The 13,879-nt window shown below is 34.9% G+C and overlaps 1 protein-coding gene across 1 annotated transcript in view; it reads left to right on the plus strand.

Moving 5' to 3' along the window:
• Positions 1 to 13,879, plus strand: part of GBE1 (1,4-alpha-glucan branching enzyme 1) — a 302,682-nt gene that overhangs the window by 65,421 nt on the left and 223,382 nt on the right. The window contains exon 2 of the mRNA XM_040226994.1: positions 1,873 to 2,042. Within this exon, the coding sequence (XP_040082928.1) occupies positions 1,873 to 2,042 (170 nt within the window). The remainder of the gene's footprint in view (positions 1 to 1,872; positions 2,043 to 13,879) is intronic.

The raw sequence follows: 13,879 nt of genomic DNA on the forward strand, positions 1-13,879 counted from the left end.
TCGTTGAGCTGGGTCTTTTCATTGCTGTGTGTGAACTTTCTCTAGTTGCAGTGAGCAGGGGCTACTCTAGTTGCAGTGCGTGGGGTTCTCTTTGCTGTGGCCTCTCTTGTTGCAGAACATGGCTCTAGGGCATGAGAGCTTCAGTAGTTGTGGCTCATGGGCTGTAGAGTGCTGGCTCAGTAGTTGTGGAGCACGGGCTTAATTGCTCTGTGTCATATGGAATCGTCCTGGACTAGGGATCGAACTCATGTTCCCTGCATGGGCCGGCAGATTCCTATCCTGTATACCACCAGGGAAGTCTGCTTTGTCTTTTTTTCCTAATCATATCAAGTTCCAATTGTTCATTTACCTATTTCTTTGTTGTCGTTGTTGTTGCATGTACACTTAGTTCCTTGCCAATTCTAACTTATTGTTTTTCTAATGATATGTTTTGTTACTCTTTTTATTTCCTTGGGTCTGTAGTTTCATTTTACTTCTATCATTCTATCATATTAATATAATCTGTCAGCTTCTATTATGATTGAATTCATTTTTATTTAAGTTGAAGTACAGTGTGAAATGGGCTTCCCTAGTGGCTCAGTGGTAAAGAATCCACCTGCAGGAAATGCAGATTCAATCCCTTGGTTGGGAAGATCCCTTGGAGAAGGAAATGGCAACCAACGCCAGTATTCTTGCCTGGGAAATTCCTTGGACAGAGGAGCCTGGCAAGCTACAGTCTATGGGGTTGCAAAAGAGTCAGACGTGACTTAGCAACTAAGCAACAACAGGGTGAAACTTGTATAAAGATTGTTTTTCTGTTCACCTCAGTTGAGGTGTTCTTCATTAGTTAGCTTCTGACATTTTGTGTATTTCCTTTATACCTCTATTTGAATTCATAACTATCTTTCTGGGACTTTTATTGATTACCCCCCAGGGTGTGGCAAAGCACAGGGAAGTTTATGGGCATGGATCAATTCATTACACACTTCTGGAACTTTCACTTCTGACAGAGAATACCCGCCACATGCTTCACTTCTCTAGCTTTTCCAGTTTTGTTCTACTTTGCTTCTCCCCAGACTTGGGGTAATAAGTGCAAGTGATAACATGTTTTTGGTGTACCAGTCCTAACTGTGGGCTCTGGGGGTCTGGGAGAGGGTCAAGAGCAGCCGTGTATTATTCTTGATCCTGCTTGGAAAGGAATCTTTGGTTTCTTCTCATGGCCGCTCGATTTCATAGTTTGAGGTGATGAATATTCTTTCCATGGTTAGTTTCTGTAGGGCGGGACTAGGCAAACTATAACCCATAGGCCAAATTTGCCCCTGCCACCTGCTTTTGTAAATAAAGTGTTATTGGAACACAGCCACACCCATTCATTTACATATTGTCTGTGGCCAATTTCATGCTTCAGAGACACAGTTGAGTGATTGTGACAGAAACCAGATGGCTAGCAAAGCCTAAAATATTTCCTATCTGCCCTTTAACAGGAAGAGTATGCAAGACCTGCTGTAGGGTAATTTTATTTTTCTTGCTGGTTTTTAACTATATTTGTGTTTTAGAAGTTATAGAGGTAGGAATGCTCCTTCATTATACTGTCTTGACATAGAAGTTGCTATAATGCTGATTTTAAAATATTCATGGAATAACATACCTATCATGTTTTATACCGTAATGCTTGAAATTATTAAAAAAAGTTAGTTGGATTAGTTCAGTTTATTTGATATAAGAATGATATCTTACCAGGTAACTTCTAGCAATAAATAAAATTATTCACATCATTCCTCTTTAATGATATCTCCCCGCGCCCCAAATGAGAGTAAAACAGATATTTAATTACAGCAGCTTTCTGTAAGATTATTTGATTTACAATTTCCTTTCTTTTGCACTTTTTCAAAGGTATAAGCGGTTTAACCAGACTTTGAGCAGCATTGGAGAGAATGAAGGTGGTATTGATAGGTTTTCCAGAGGTTATGAATCATTTGGCGTCCACAGATGTGCTGATGGTGGTTTATACTGCAAAGAATGGGCCCCAGGAGCTGAAGGAGTTTTTCTTACTGGAGACTTCAGTAAGTATTTTAGAACCATTAAAGTCAGTTGTAGCATTTCATTTATTTACTTAAAGCATAGATGTTATATATTTAACTTTTATGAATATTATTGATTACAAATATTCTACTTTTCAGATAGAGCCCGTTGAGTTTCTTGAGTCTTTGCCTTTATGTGCTAAAAGTATTTCTGATTTGATGTGATACATGTATTTTTTAAAACTTTATATTCTATATACCAAGTGCCAGAAATAACAGAGTTTGTGAGACAAATTGTGTTAGGCAGACTACTCCCAATTTACTCAACCTTGTTAGCAAGCTCTGACAAAACCAATACCAATTTAGGTAAAATTTTTGGTTTAGGTTCAGTCTCCACTAGCATTTGCTCCTGATTGTTTGGCATCATAGTTCTTGCATCCTCTAATCTTTTTTTGAGACCTCAGTAAATGTAAACATCTAAATTAGAGGGTTAACTTCTTCATCAGTCAATTCTTTGTTTTTTCCCTTTCCTTTTTTTTTTTTTTTTAATAACACAGTGGGAAATATGTTCTCAGCCTTATTATCTGTACTGTTAATTTCACTAGACAATTAAGTGTAGTAGTTCTACAAGTCAGGCTTCTAGCTTATAGTTTAGTAGAAGCCTTGTAAGTACATAACTAATATACAATCTTCTCAGTTTTATTCTATAAGTATAAATAAATTACTGTAATAGTGACAGGGGAAGAAGCTCAGTTTTGAAAATAGAATAACTGGAAAACTAAGCCTTGGCAAAATGTTCATAATACAAGGAAAGGAAATATCAAATAATAGTAATCCTTTAGCACCATAGGATAGTATGGTCTTTAAAGTTTGATTTTCCTGGACTCAGAGGTCTATATGCTGTCCTGTTGTGGAAAGATCAAAACTATAGACAGAAAACTGAATTGTCAGGGTTTGGGGGTAGGAGGTGTGAGTTGACAAGTTGATAAGAAACATAAGGGGACATTTTTTTGGGTAGTGGAAACATTTTATGTTGTGATTGTATTGGTTTCATGATTGTATACATTTGCCAGAATTTATAGAAGTATGCATATAAAAGGGTGAATTTTACTGTGTGCATTACCTTAAGTAACCTGACTTAAAAAAAATTTTTGTTTTTATTTATATAGTCTAAGGCAGCACTGCCCAATAGAAATATAATGAGTATCATTTATATAATTTAAAAATTTTCATGATAATATTAAAAAAATAAAGGGGAAAAACAGTGAATTTTATTTTATTATTATTTTTTTAATTTTATTTTTACTTTATTTTATTTTACAATACTGTATTGGTTTTGCCATACATTGAGTGAATTTTAATAATGATAGGTTTTTTAAATTTAACCCCATATATCAAAATATATTTTAACATGTAATCAACATAAAATTTGTTAGTGAGATATTTTCATTCTTTTGTATTGCTTCTTCTAAATCTGGTGGGTATTTTTCCGTTAGAAATACTTGATGTATATTTAGACTTAATGCAATTTGCCGTTTAAAGTGCATACCCAAATTTTTCCAAACATTGTTAAAAGTTCTAGCAACTCAACTGAGTGGTAGTTTTAAATTTTACGTTTAATAAATTAAATAAAACTAAGTTTATTTTCTCAGTTATACTAAGTTCATTTTAAGCACTCAGTAGCCACCTTTGTTTAGTGGCTCTATTATTGAAAAGAACAGGTCAAAGGACTATAAGTTATTCTTTGTGTAGTTGCCAAAATTAGATGTGGTCAGCTTCCTTTGTTTCTAGAGAAGTTAGTGAAAACTTTAGGGAATGTTTAAGAAAGATCATGTGATCTGCTGATTCAGATTAACATGGCCCAGTGATTATTATGAAATATATTTTGAAGCTATCAGTCTTTTCACTTAAACTGTTAAAATTGTTATAATTTTTTCTTGTATATAAACATGACTATTTCCCCATCTTCTCTGAGTGACTGTGTTGACTGCTAGCTTTTTGTTAATAGATTTGTTTTATATCAACCTCTAATCAAGGTGCTTTTGGGCATTATATTTTATTAGTTTATTTTTTACTGCCATTTATTGAGAAGTATTGCTTGAGAGTATTTAAAGTTAGATTTTTATGTACATATACCAAAAAAAAAAAAGTACTATAAGAATCTCAGTTAAAACTTGGTACTTGCATTTGGTAACCTCTCCCTCATATTTATGATTGAATCCACTAAATAGGTTTTAGCAATATAGAAATATGGGAAACTATATGAAACTATATTTGGTAGCTATATAGTTGTGCATTGTGAATCCAGTTGAGCCATGTGTATGTTTGGAAATTATATTTAAAATTTTTAAGGATTAGGATTTAATGCTTAAATATTAAAAGTGTAATAATTTATATAGTCTTTTGTAAAGAGAACACCAAAAATTATCTAGTTCCTATTTTAGTGTAGAATAGCTTAACTTTTAAAAATCTAATTTGATTTTTGAAAATTCTACTCTTTGTGAAGATATGTCACATAATTTAAAATCTCTCCTTGTTCTTGAAACAACACTCCGTTAAGTTTTTTCAATTAAGCAGTATTTATTTATTATTTATTTCTAAGGGTAGGAAGAATATCAGATTTAATCTGTGGACCTTTATTTTTACCAGAGAGATAGGAATGTCTAATATAAATGAAACTGTGATAGAAGATAGGAAGTATGATAGAATATAGTTAACTGTTAAAATAATTAACAAGCGGTATACTGGGAAAATTTAAATGTCTAATATATTTACTTATCTAGACAAAGGTTTTTTTTTTCTTTTGGTCATGTATATGGTCTCAGAAAGTGAAAATGTTAATTGCTCAGTCATGCCCAACTTTTTGGGTCCCCATACAGGGAGGCCTGGAGTGCTGTGATTCATGGGGTTGCAAAGAGTCAGACATGACTGAGCTATGGAACTGAACTGAACCTAACTGGACTATAACCTCTGTCCATGGAATTCTCTAGGCAAAGATTATGGAGTGGGTATCTCCAGTATCTAGCATCTTCTCCAGGGGACCTTCCTAACCCAGGGATCAAACCATGGTCTCAGATTCTTTACTGTCTGAGCCACCAGGGAAGCCCCTCAGGATCTCCTTTCTCTCAACTTTTCTCACTGAAGAGCTTTGGCTTAAAAATAAATAAAAGCAACTTTCAAATTGACAGTAGGGCCAAAATTCTAGATTAATAATGCATTTAAAAATAGTATGTCTTTGGAAGATAATGTTACACCTGAGTATAAATTTAATATGACTTTGTATAATACAGAATTTTGATGATACTGACAGTGTAGCTGAAAATATACATTACTGAACTAAACATGTCTTTTTAAAAAACACAATTAAGGAATTCTCTATTTTATTTTTCCCTTATTTACATAAAAATCTATTTTTTCATGTGTCAAAGAGTTGAGTAAGAAGACAGTTATTTTTCTTTGTTAATGTTTTTCTTAGCATCAAAAATGCGTTTGATTTTATAGTAAGTCTTCCAGTGTGTAAACGTACTAAACTGAAGTGGAAATACAATTTGTGTTAATTAGCTAAAAAAATTACAGTTGATTTTTTAAAATTAGAAAATGCAAATGAAGATTAATTAAAATTATTCTAGGTGCTTTGGTAATGATATTAAAATGTTTTTAAAAGCATTTAACTATAATCATATAACTTTATATTTATCAACTAAGTTGAAACAGCAGTAAACAAAAGATTCTATAGACATAACTTTTAGCTGTAACATGATCATTTTTAAGAATTCGTTTCTTTACTTTGTCATCTAGTGTAACAGTAAGCTTAACTTTTATCTATATACTTAAAATATCACCTAAAATAAACCTATTTTTTTTCAGCAGCAGCAGCAGCAGTGATGTAAAAAGTAACATAATTTTACTTATGTTTTTACCATGAATGTGTATACATATATAATTTAAAACATTGCTTCTGTACCTACCTCTTCCCTACACTTCCAAAGATAATGTAAAACATATCTTCAAAAAACAATATAAAAACCTCATTTCTGTGAAGGCATACATTAACTGTTACTTATATTTACAGTAATAGGAAAATAGTAAAAGGAAATCTTCTTAAATCAATTTTTATCTAAATCATTAGCCATCTACTACTGATAATTTTTCAGAGGAAATGAAAATTAAAGACTGTCTAGACTTTAATTCTGTATTATAAGAAATTATACCAGTAGTCAAAATATGTTAGCATATTGTGATGTCTCTTTCCTCTTCTAATCATTGTAGAAATTGCACTGTCCTTTTCTGTACTCATAGAACTGCTGGTAAATTTATGTTTTTCTAGCATATTTTTTTTGCCAACTGACCTGAAAATATTTTAGGTACAAATGTTTACTGTTGTAAAATATAAATGATCTTTAAGAAAGAATTACCAGGAGTTGGTGTGTAGAGGCAAAAAAAAAAAAAAGAATGGCATTTTGAGTTTGAACCCAAGTAGAGCTCTCAAAATTTGGCTCTTCATCTGGCTTAGTAGGGATAAAGGCAATGATAGTCCTCTTATTTCTCTAACTGGTTTGCTGTAGATACTAACTAGGTGATTGTAGTAGATACTAACTAGATTGCAAATGTGAAGACATTTTATACATCATTTAGTGCTACAGAAATCTTAACTGAAAAATTACTCTAATTTGCAAAGTTCTTTCTTTTTCTTATTTAAAACACATTGCAAAAATCAGTTGATATAGTCTCAGTGTTGCCCAAACTGAAGTAGCTCTGGCTTTTGCCATCCACATTTTTAAGACTTGGAAAGCACTTTCACTTTAAATATATTACACATATTTTTCTTCATTTGAGAGAAAATGAAACAATCATTTCTTTTCCTTTCAGTCTTTTTTTTTTTTTTAACTAGCTTTTTTAAGCAGGTAGCAGCTGCTGCAGCCACCCAGGACAGTGTATATATAATGACATTCATCAAGATTGGAATCTTACCACCCAAAAAGTATCTCTGAGCCAGACAGAAGCTACTTTAATGGCTTGAGATGAGTTTCTGAAACTTTGAATTATCTTTAATAAAGGAAAGATTCATTCTTTAGAAAATTAAATGTGATTTAAAATATACTTGGGGTTTTAGAACTAAATCATGTTTATTGCAGGTTGCTAAATAATTGAAGAAAACTAGCTGCTTTCCAGTAGCTAGATGATAATAAGTAGAGAGAAAGGCAGTAAACTACATATGTCAATATAAAATAATTGGGTTCCTATTCTCTATAACTGAAAACATTTCATTTAAAATTACTAAGTCTGGGAGCTAGGCACTTTTCAAATAACCTAAATGTCTATCATTGATAGACTGAAAAAGAAAAGGGAAAGGAAAAAAAAAAAAAACCTGAGTTTTATGCCTATAGGGAAAAGGAACCACAGATATTTTTGCAGAGTGGGAAAGATACTAAAGAAAATTTTTACTTAATTTCTGGGCAAAATTTGTCTACAATTTAATTTCCACTTATACAATTACCAAGAAGTTTATATCATCACAAAAGCATTTATATTTCTTAATTTCACATGCTCTGAAACAGTGCTCCTCAAAATGTGCTCTGTGGAGCAGTGTGGTTCTGTGTCTTGTAATTGGTTTACAGTAATATATTCTCAGAAATTGGGAGTACACATTTAGAAACCTAATCGCGGTTTGACAGAGGAATTTTATTTCTGTTGAATCTAATAATGATAATACAAATATTGGGGCTTAAGTTTTGAAAGTCTTCTTTCAATTTTCTAATAATTCAGTTTTAATATTTTATGTATTGGTCTGTAATAGATTGGAAATTTGAACAAGGAAAGGTAACTGGCATATCATCATAGATATTAATAGTTTGAAAATCTTGATCTAAAAAATAGTGATTTTTTTTTTTTTTTTTTTTTTTGATTTAGAAGTCCTTTCTGGTTGGAAGGTAGAGTTCTGATGTCAGCCTCCTTTGTATTCTCTTTCTTCAGCTAAATCTGTGGTGGTTGTCACTTTTTCTGTGGTATGGCTTGTTACAAAAAAAGGCCATAATTGCCTAGAGTAACACAGTCTATTTCTTGCTCATGTTGGCTGCAGTTGTCAGCCGTGGCTCTGTCCCAAGTGTCACACTCTTTCCAGCATCCAGGGTGATGGAGCAGCCCCTGTGTGAGATGTGCCAATCTGGTGACGGAGAGAAAGAGCAGTAGAGGGAACCTGTCATGGCTCTAAAAGCTTCAGTTCAAAAGTGGCTAATGTGATCTCACTTCCATTTCATTAACCAAATAGTTTGGCTAAGCCTTATGTCAATGATCCTGGAAGCAGAATTTGATTTTATGGAGACTTATAAAAAATAAGGAATAATAACATAAATGACCCCCCTGGCAAATAACACATTTTCAAAATATAAAGTGTTAATCTGCCAGTTTTTTTGATATCTTAGAGTCTTTCCTGTAAGAGCAGAGGGTGCCAGGTAGGGTAACGCTCCAAAGGAGATTATTAAGACGTTTTCTTTGAAATGTCTACTGATCTTAGGATTCAGATGGAACTTCAAAGAGTCTTTTGCAGGTCCTTTCTGAATGCATTTTTGTTAGTTGGCTTCCTTCAGTTTGGCTTATTGGAGATGGTGATGTTTCTAGAAGGCTTCCCAGGTGGTACAGTGGTAAAGAATCCGCCTGCCAGTGCAAGAGACAAAAGAGATGTGGGTTCAAGCCCTGGGTCTGGAAGATCCCCTGGAGAAGGAAATGGCAACCCACTCCAGTGGTCTTGCCTGGAAAATCCCATGGACAGAGGAGCCTGGTGGGCTACAGTCCGCAGGGTTGCAAAGAGTTGGACACAGCAGAATGACTGAGCACTCACACAACACGTTTCTAGAAAGTGAATTTCCAGGGTAGTCTGGGGAACTCTGATACTGTTTATTTTGGTGATTGAGTGGCAAGTTACAAAGTAGAGGTAGAAGGCTTTAGGACTGTTAACTAAACCAGCACCAATGCTGAAAAATAAACTCTTTGATGTATGTGAACTTAAAATAACTAATTAGCTAATAGGCATTTTTGTAGAAAGTTGTCAGAATGTTCTCTAGCTCGCTAGTCTGATGTTGAGTCTCCCATCGCTTTTATCTGTGTTCACTGATGAATTGTACATTTTCAGTGGAATAGATGTACAGTGGAGATTTACTTAATCATTATCTACTTTTTAGAACTTATTTCTGCTTGACATGCTCACTGCAAGTGATACTGCCTGCTTCCCATAGGATGCTGAGCATGCATGGGGAGTAGCCTATGGATCTACTTCATGTGTGTATTTCTGCTGTTGCCAGTTGCTTTGTGTGCTTATAATGAGCCAGTTTCCCATCTGCCTCAAATCCTATGAATGCCTATTCTTTTCATTAGAATTCTGTAATATAATATTATGTAAAGCGATGAACTGTGAGTGTGACAGTGAAGAAAATTATCAAGTACTGGGAAAAATCTCAGTAAGGACAAGTTAGAAAGTTACTATGAATTAAGCATGCACAGTGAATTGCAAAAAAATGATATAAATCTGATGATTTCATATGCCAGTTATATTACATGCACCTTTTAGCTTTCATTCTATTTTAATCCAAAGGAAATTAACAATTATAAGTATTGCATTGTAAGTATAAGTTCATATGATACAAAATCCTAATCAAAGGACCTAAACTTAAAGAAATAGCTGTAATTTATATCAGAAGGGAAGTGAATATTTATATTTGTCTTTTAAATTAAAACATTTTAATATGTATGATTTTTGCTATGTATGTATAATTTTTTACAGTGTATGTAATCATTCTCTGATTTAACCAATATTTTCAATATATGAACCAACTTCTGGCCCTGGTTGTTGTGCAGGATTAAAGAGCTTTGTGATAATGCCTAATGGGATTATTTTTAAAGGGAAGCATCTTTACTTTCTGGAATATTGGAGGATGCTGTTAATGCTAGAAGGTAGATTTTGAACTGTGTGACATAAATAATAATTTTCTAGCCTCATGTTGCTTTTTTGTAACTATCCTGTTAAAAATATATGCTGCTTGGATAATACAGTACTTTCTGTTAGGTTTCAGTTTTGGTTTTTCACTTATTCTTAATGTCTATAAAATTATTCTGTTTATGGTTATTCTTCAGCACTTGTCTTTGACATTTTCATAATTTTGTCCATTAAAGTGACTTTATTAAGCTCACCATTTACTTATACAAAGAAGGAACATTTTTCATATTATTCTCTTATCAAGTTAGAGGTTTTCTTAGAGAAGTTCTGTTTTAAAATAGTTACATCTAGCCCCAAGTGTGAATGATTATAACATATCTCAACATTCTCTGTATCTTGATCACACCTAAACTATTCATTTTAAGTTCAAATTGTATTACATTAAGAAGCAGCTGTCACTTAAGATAGACGTTTAAAGCAACTGCAATCTAATTTGTTGTGATTTTCTTTCTTATGCCACAGATAACACAACTGAATATCATTTTGTATTGTAGGGGAGTTAATGGAAATGTAGTAAATCTGTAAAAGGTTTATAGCACTGTTTGTTTTGCTTATCCAGACAGTGGTCCCAAGCAGGTCTGCTGGAATTCACTGATTAGCCTTGAGGCTTTGTCCATGTTATTGCCAGACTTGGAAATCTGTAGCTCTCTCCTCACATCCTTTCCCTCATTCCCTTATACTGGGTTGTACTCTTTACATTGTCAATCCCTGTCATTGTGTTATTAAAAAAAATTGGAAGGATTTTTAAGCTTGAATAGAGATTGAAAAAAAAAAAGGAAATTTTTGCTTCTTTGTAGCTGTGCAATTCCTCATGTGAAACTGTGGAAGTATTCATTTTAATTTTGACTGTCAGAGACCCACCTCTTATGATGGGTTCCTGAAAAAATGACTTAGCTGTCTTAGTTTTGCTTCTAAATCAGTAGCAGAAGGACCTCAAATGTATTATTTAGAGATTAGGAACCTGAAAATCATAGCGCATTTTCTCAGCAAGTATCAGTGACCTTCAGTAGTGATACTGTGGTGCCGAGCCACTGCCGAGCAACCATGGAGACTAATGACTTTTGACCTAAATCTTGAAGGCTTATTATTATACTCTCACTTCTTAGTTACTTGTTTTCTTTCTTATTTTAACATTTTAAAAGTTGAGATCCAATTCACATAACATTTACTATTTCAAATTGTACACTTCAAATTGTAGTTTTTAGTATCGTCAAATCACTATGTTGTGCAACAACTGCTGCTAATTTCAGAACATTTCCATCACTCCCAACAGAAACCTCATAGGTATTAGCATTTAGTCCCAATTCTTCTCTCCCTCTATTTTTGGTAACCACTAATCAACACAGGTCCATCTAGTCAAGGCTATGGTTTTTCCAGTGGTCATGTATGGATGTGAGAGTTGGACTGTGAAGAAAGCTGAGCGCTGAAGAATTGATGCTTTTGAACTGTGGTGTTGGAGAAGACTCTTGAGAGACCCTTGGACTGCAAGGAGATCCAACCAGTCCATTCTAAAGGAGATCAGCCCTGGGTGTTTTTTGGAAGGAATGATGCTAAAGCTGAAACTCCAGTACTTTGGCCACCTCATGCAAAGAATTGACTCATTAGAAAAGACCCTGATGCTGGGAGGGATTGGGGGCAGGAGGAAAAGGGGACTACAGAGGATGAGATGGCTAGATGGCATCACTGACTCGATGGACGTGAGTTTGAGTGAACTCTGGGAGTTGGTGATGAACAGGGAGACCCGGTATGCTGTAATTCATGGGGTCACAAAAAGTCGGACACGACTGAGCGACTGAACTGAACTGAATCTATTTTCCCTAAATCTATAAGATTTACCTATTCTGGGCATTTCATTATAAATAGAATCATACAGCATGGTGCATTGTGTTTCTGGCTTCTTTCACTTTTTATTACACTTTTCAAGGATCATTCATTTTGTAGTATGTAGCAGTCAGTTCATTCCATTTTATGGCTGGATGATATTCTCCGTGTAAATATACCACATCTTGTTTATCCATTACTGAGCAGATGGACATTTGGGTTGTTTCTACTTTTTAACTGTTGTGAATAAAAGCTATTATTGTGAATAACACTTTTATGAACATTTGCGCATATGTGTGCTAAGTTGCTTCAGTCTTGTCTGACTCATTGCACCCCTATGGATCATAGCCCACAAGGCTCTTCTGTCCATGGGATTTTCCAGGCAAGAATACTGGAGTGGATTGCTAACAAAGCTTGAACCTACCCAAGGCTTGAACCTATGTCTCTTGCAGCTTTTTCATTGTAGGAGATTCTTTACCACTGATCCATTTATGTACAGGTTTTATATGCTTTCAGTGATCTGGGTTGCCTTGTAAGCCAATATTCTTACCAGTTCAGCTATTTGGCTGCACTAGTCATTTGTTTGCCCTAAGATCCTTGCACTTGCCCTTTTTTACTCTTCATCACATTTCCCCAACTCCCATGAACTCTGCTTCCACTGAGTTGGTTTGGTTGGAGGTGAAACATGAGGGCAGGTTGAGGGAGAAGCCAGGGAACTTCCTCTTCTTCCCTCACACACCCTCTGTCTAAAGTGTGGCTGACCTTATCTCTTGGGGCAGGTGTGTTTTTGTTCTTTTTGCTTATCTTTCAATGAGCTCAGTTCATGCTGGGAAAGCTTGCCTTGTTTCCAGCTTCTGCTAGATGGCCCTGGCTTCTGGATTCCAGTAAATTCTTCCTCTTCCTTAGGGAAATTACCAGATTCCTATTATTGCTAATCCCTGGGTTACATAATTGTCCTCCACTTGAATTCTTTTTTCACTATGACCTTTGTAACCACAAGTTATAGGAGAAAAGAAAAGATATGAGCATCTGAATGCAGAGTTCTAAAGAACAGCAAGGAGAGATAAGAAAGTCTTCCTCAGTGATCAGTGCAAGGAAATAGAGGAAAACAATAGAATGGGAAAGACTAGAGATTTCTTCAAGAAAATTAGAGATATCAAGGGAAAATTTCCTACAAAGATGGGCACAATAAAGGACAGAAATGGTATGGACCTAAAAGAAGCCAAAGATATTAAGAAGAGGTGGCAAGAATACACAGAAGAACTATACAAAAAAGATCTTCATGAGCCAGATAACCACGATGGTGTGATCACTCACCTAGAGCCAGACTGGAATGTGAAGTCAAGTGGGCGTTAGGAAGCATCACTACGAACAAAGCTAGTGGAGGTGATGGAATTCCAGTTGAGCTATTTCAAATCCTGAAAGATGATGCTGTTAAAGTGCTTCACTCAATATGCCAGCAAATTTGGAATACTCAGCAGTGGCCACAGGACTGCAAAAGGTCAGTTTTCCTTCCAGTCACAAAGAAAAGCAATGCCAAAGAATGCTCAAACTACCGCACAACTGCACTCATCTCACACACTAGCAAAGTAATGCTCAAAATTCTCCAAGCCAGACTTCAACAGTATGTGAACTGTGAAATTCCAGATGTTCAAGCTGGTTTTAGAAAAGGCAGAGGAACCAGAGATCAAATTGCCAACATCCGTTGGATCACTGAAAAATCAAGAGAGTTCCAGAAAAACATCTACTTCTGCTTTATTGACTATGCCAAAGCCTTTGACTGTGTGGATCACAACAAACTGGAAAATTCTGAAAGAGATGGGAATACCAGAATACCTGACCTGCCTCCTGAGAAATCTGTATGCAGGTCAAGAAGCAACACTTAGAACTGGACATGGATCAACAGACTGGTTCCAAATATGGAAAGGAGTCACTGTGCTTATTTAACTTATATGCAGAGTATATCATGAGAAATGTCAGGCTAAGTGAAGCAAAAGCTGGAATCAAGATTGCTGGGAGAAATATCAATAACCTCAGATATACAGATGCTGCTGCTGCTGCTGCTAAG

The sequence above is a fragment of the Oryx dammah genome, unplaced genomic scaffold, assembly GCF_014754425.2.
Source record: "Oryx dammah isolate SB20612 unplaced genomic scaffold, SCBI_Odam_1.1 HiC_scaffold_2, whole genome shotgun sequence".
NCBI classification, from domain to species: Eukaryota; Metazoa; Chordata; class Mammalia; order Artiodactyla; family Bovidae; genus Oryx; species Oryx dammah.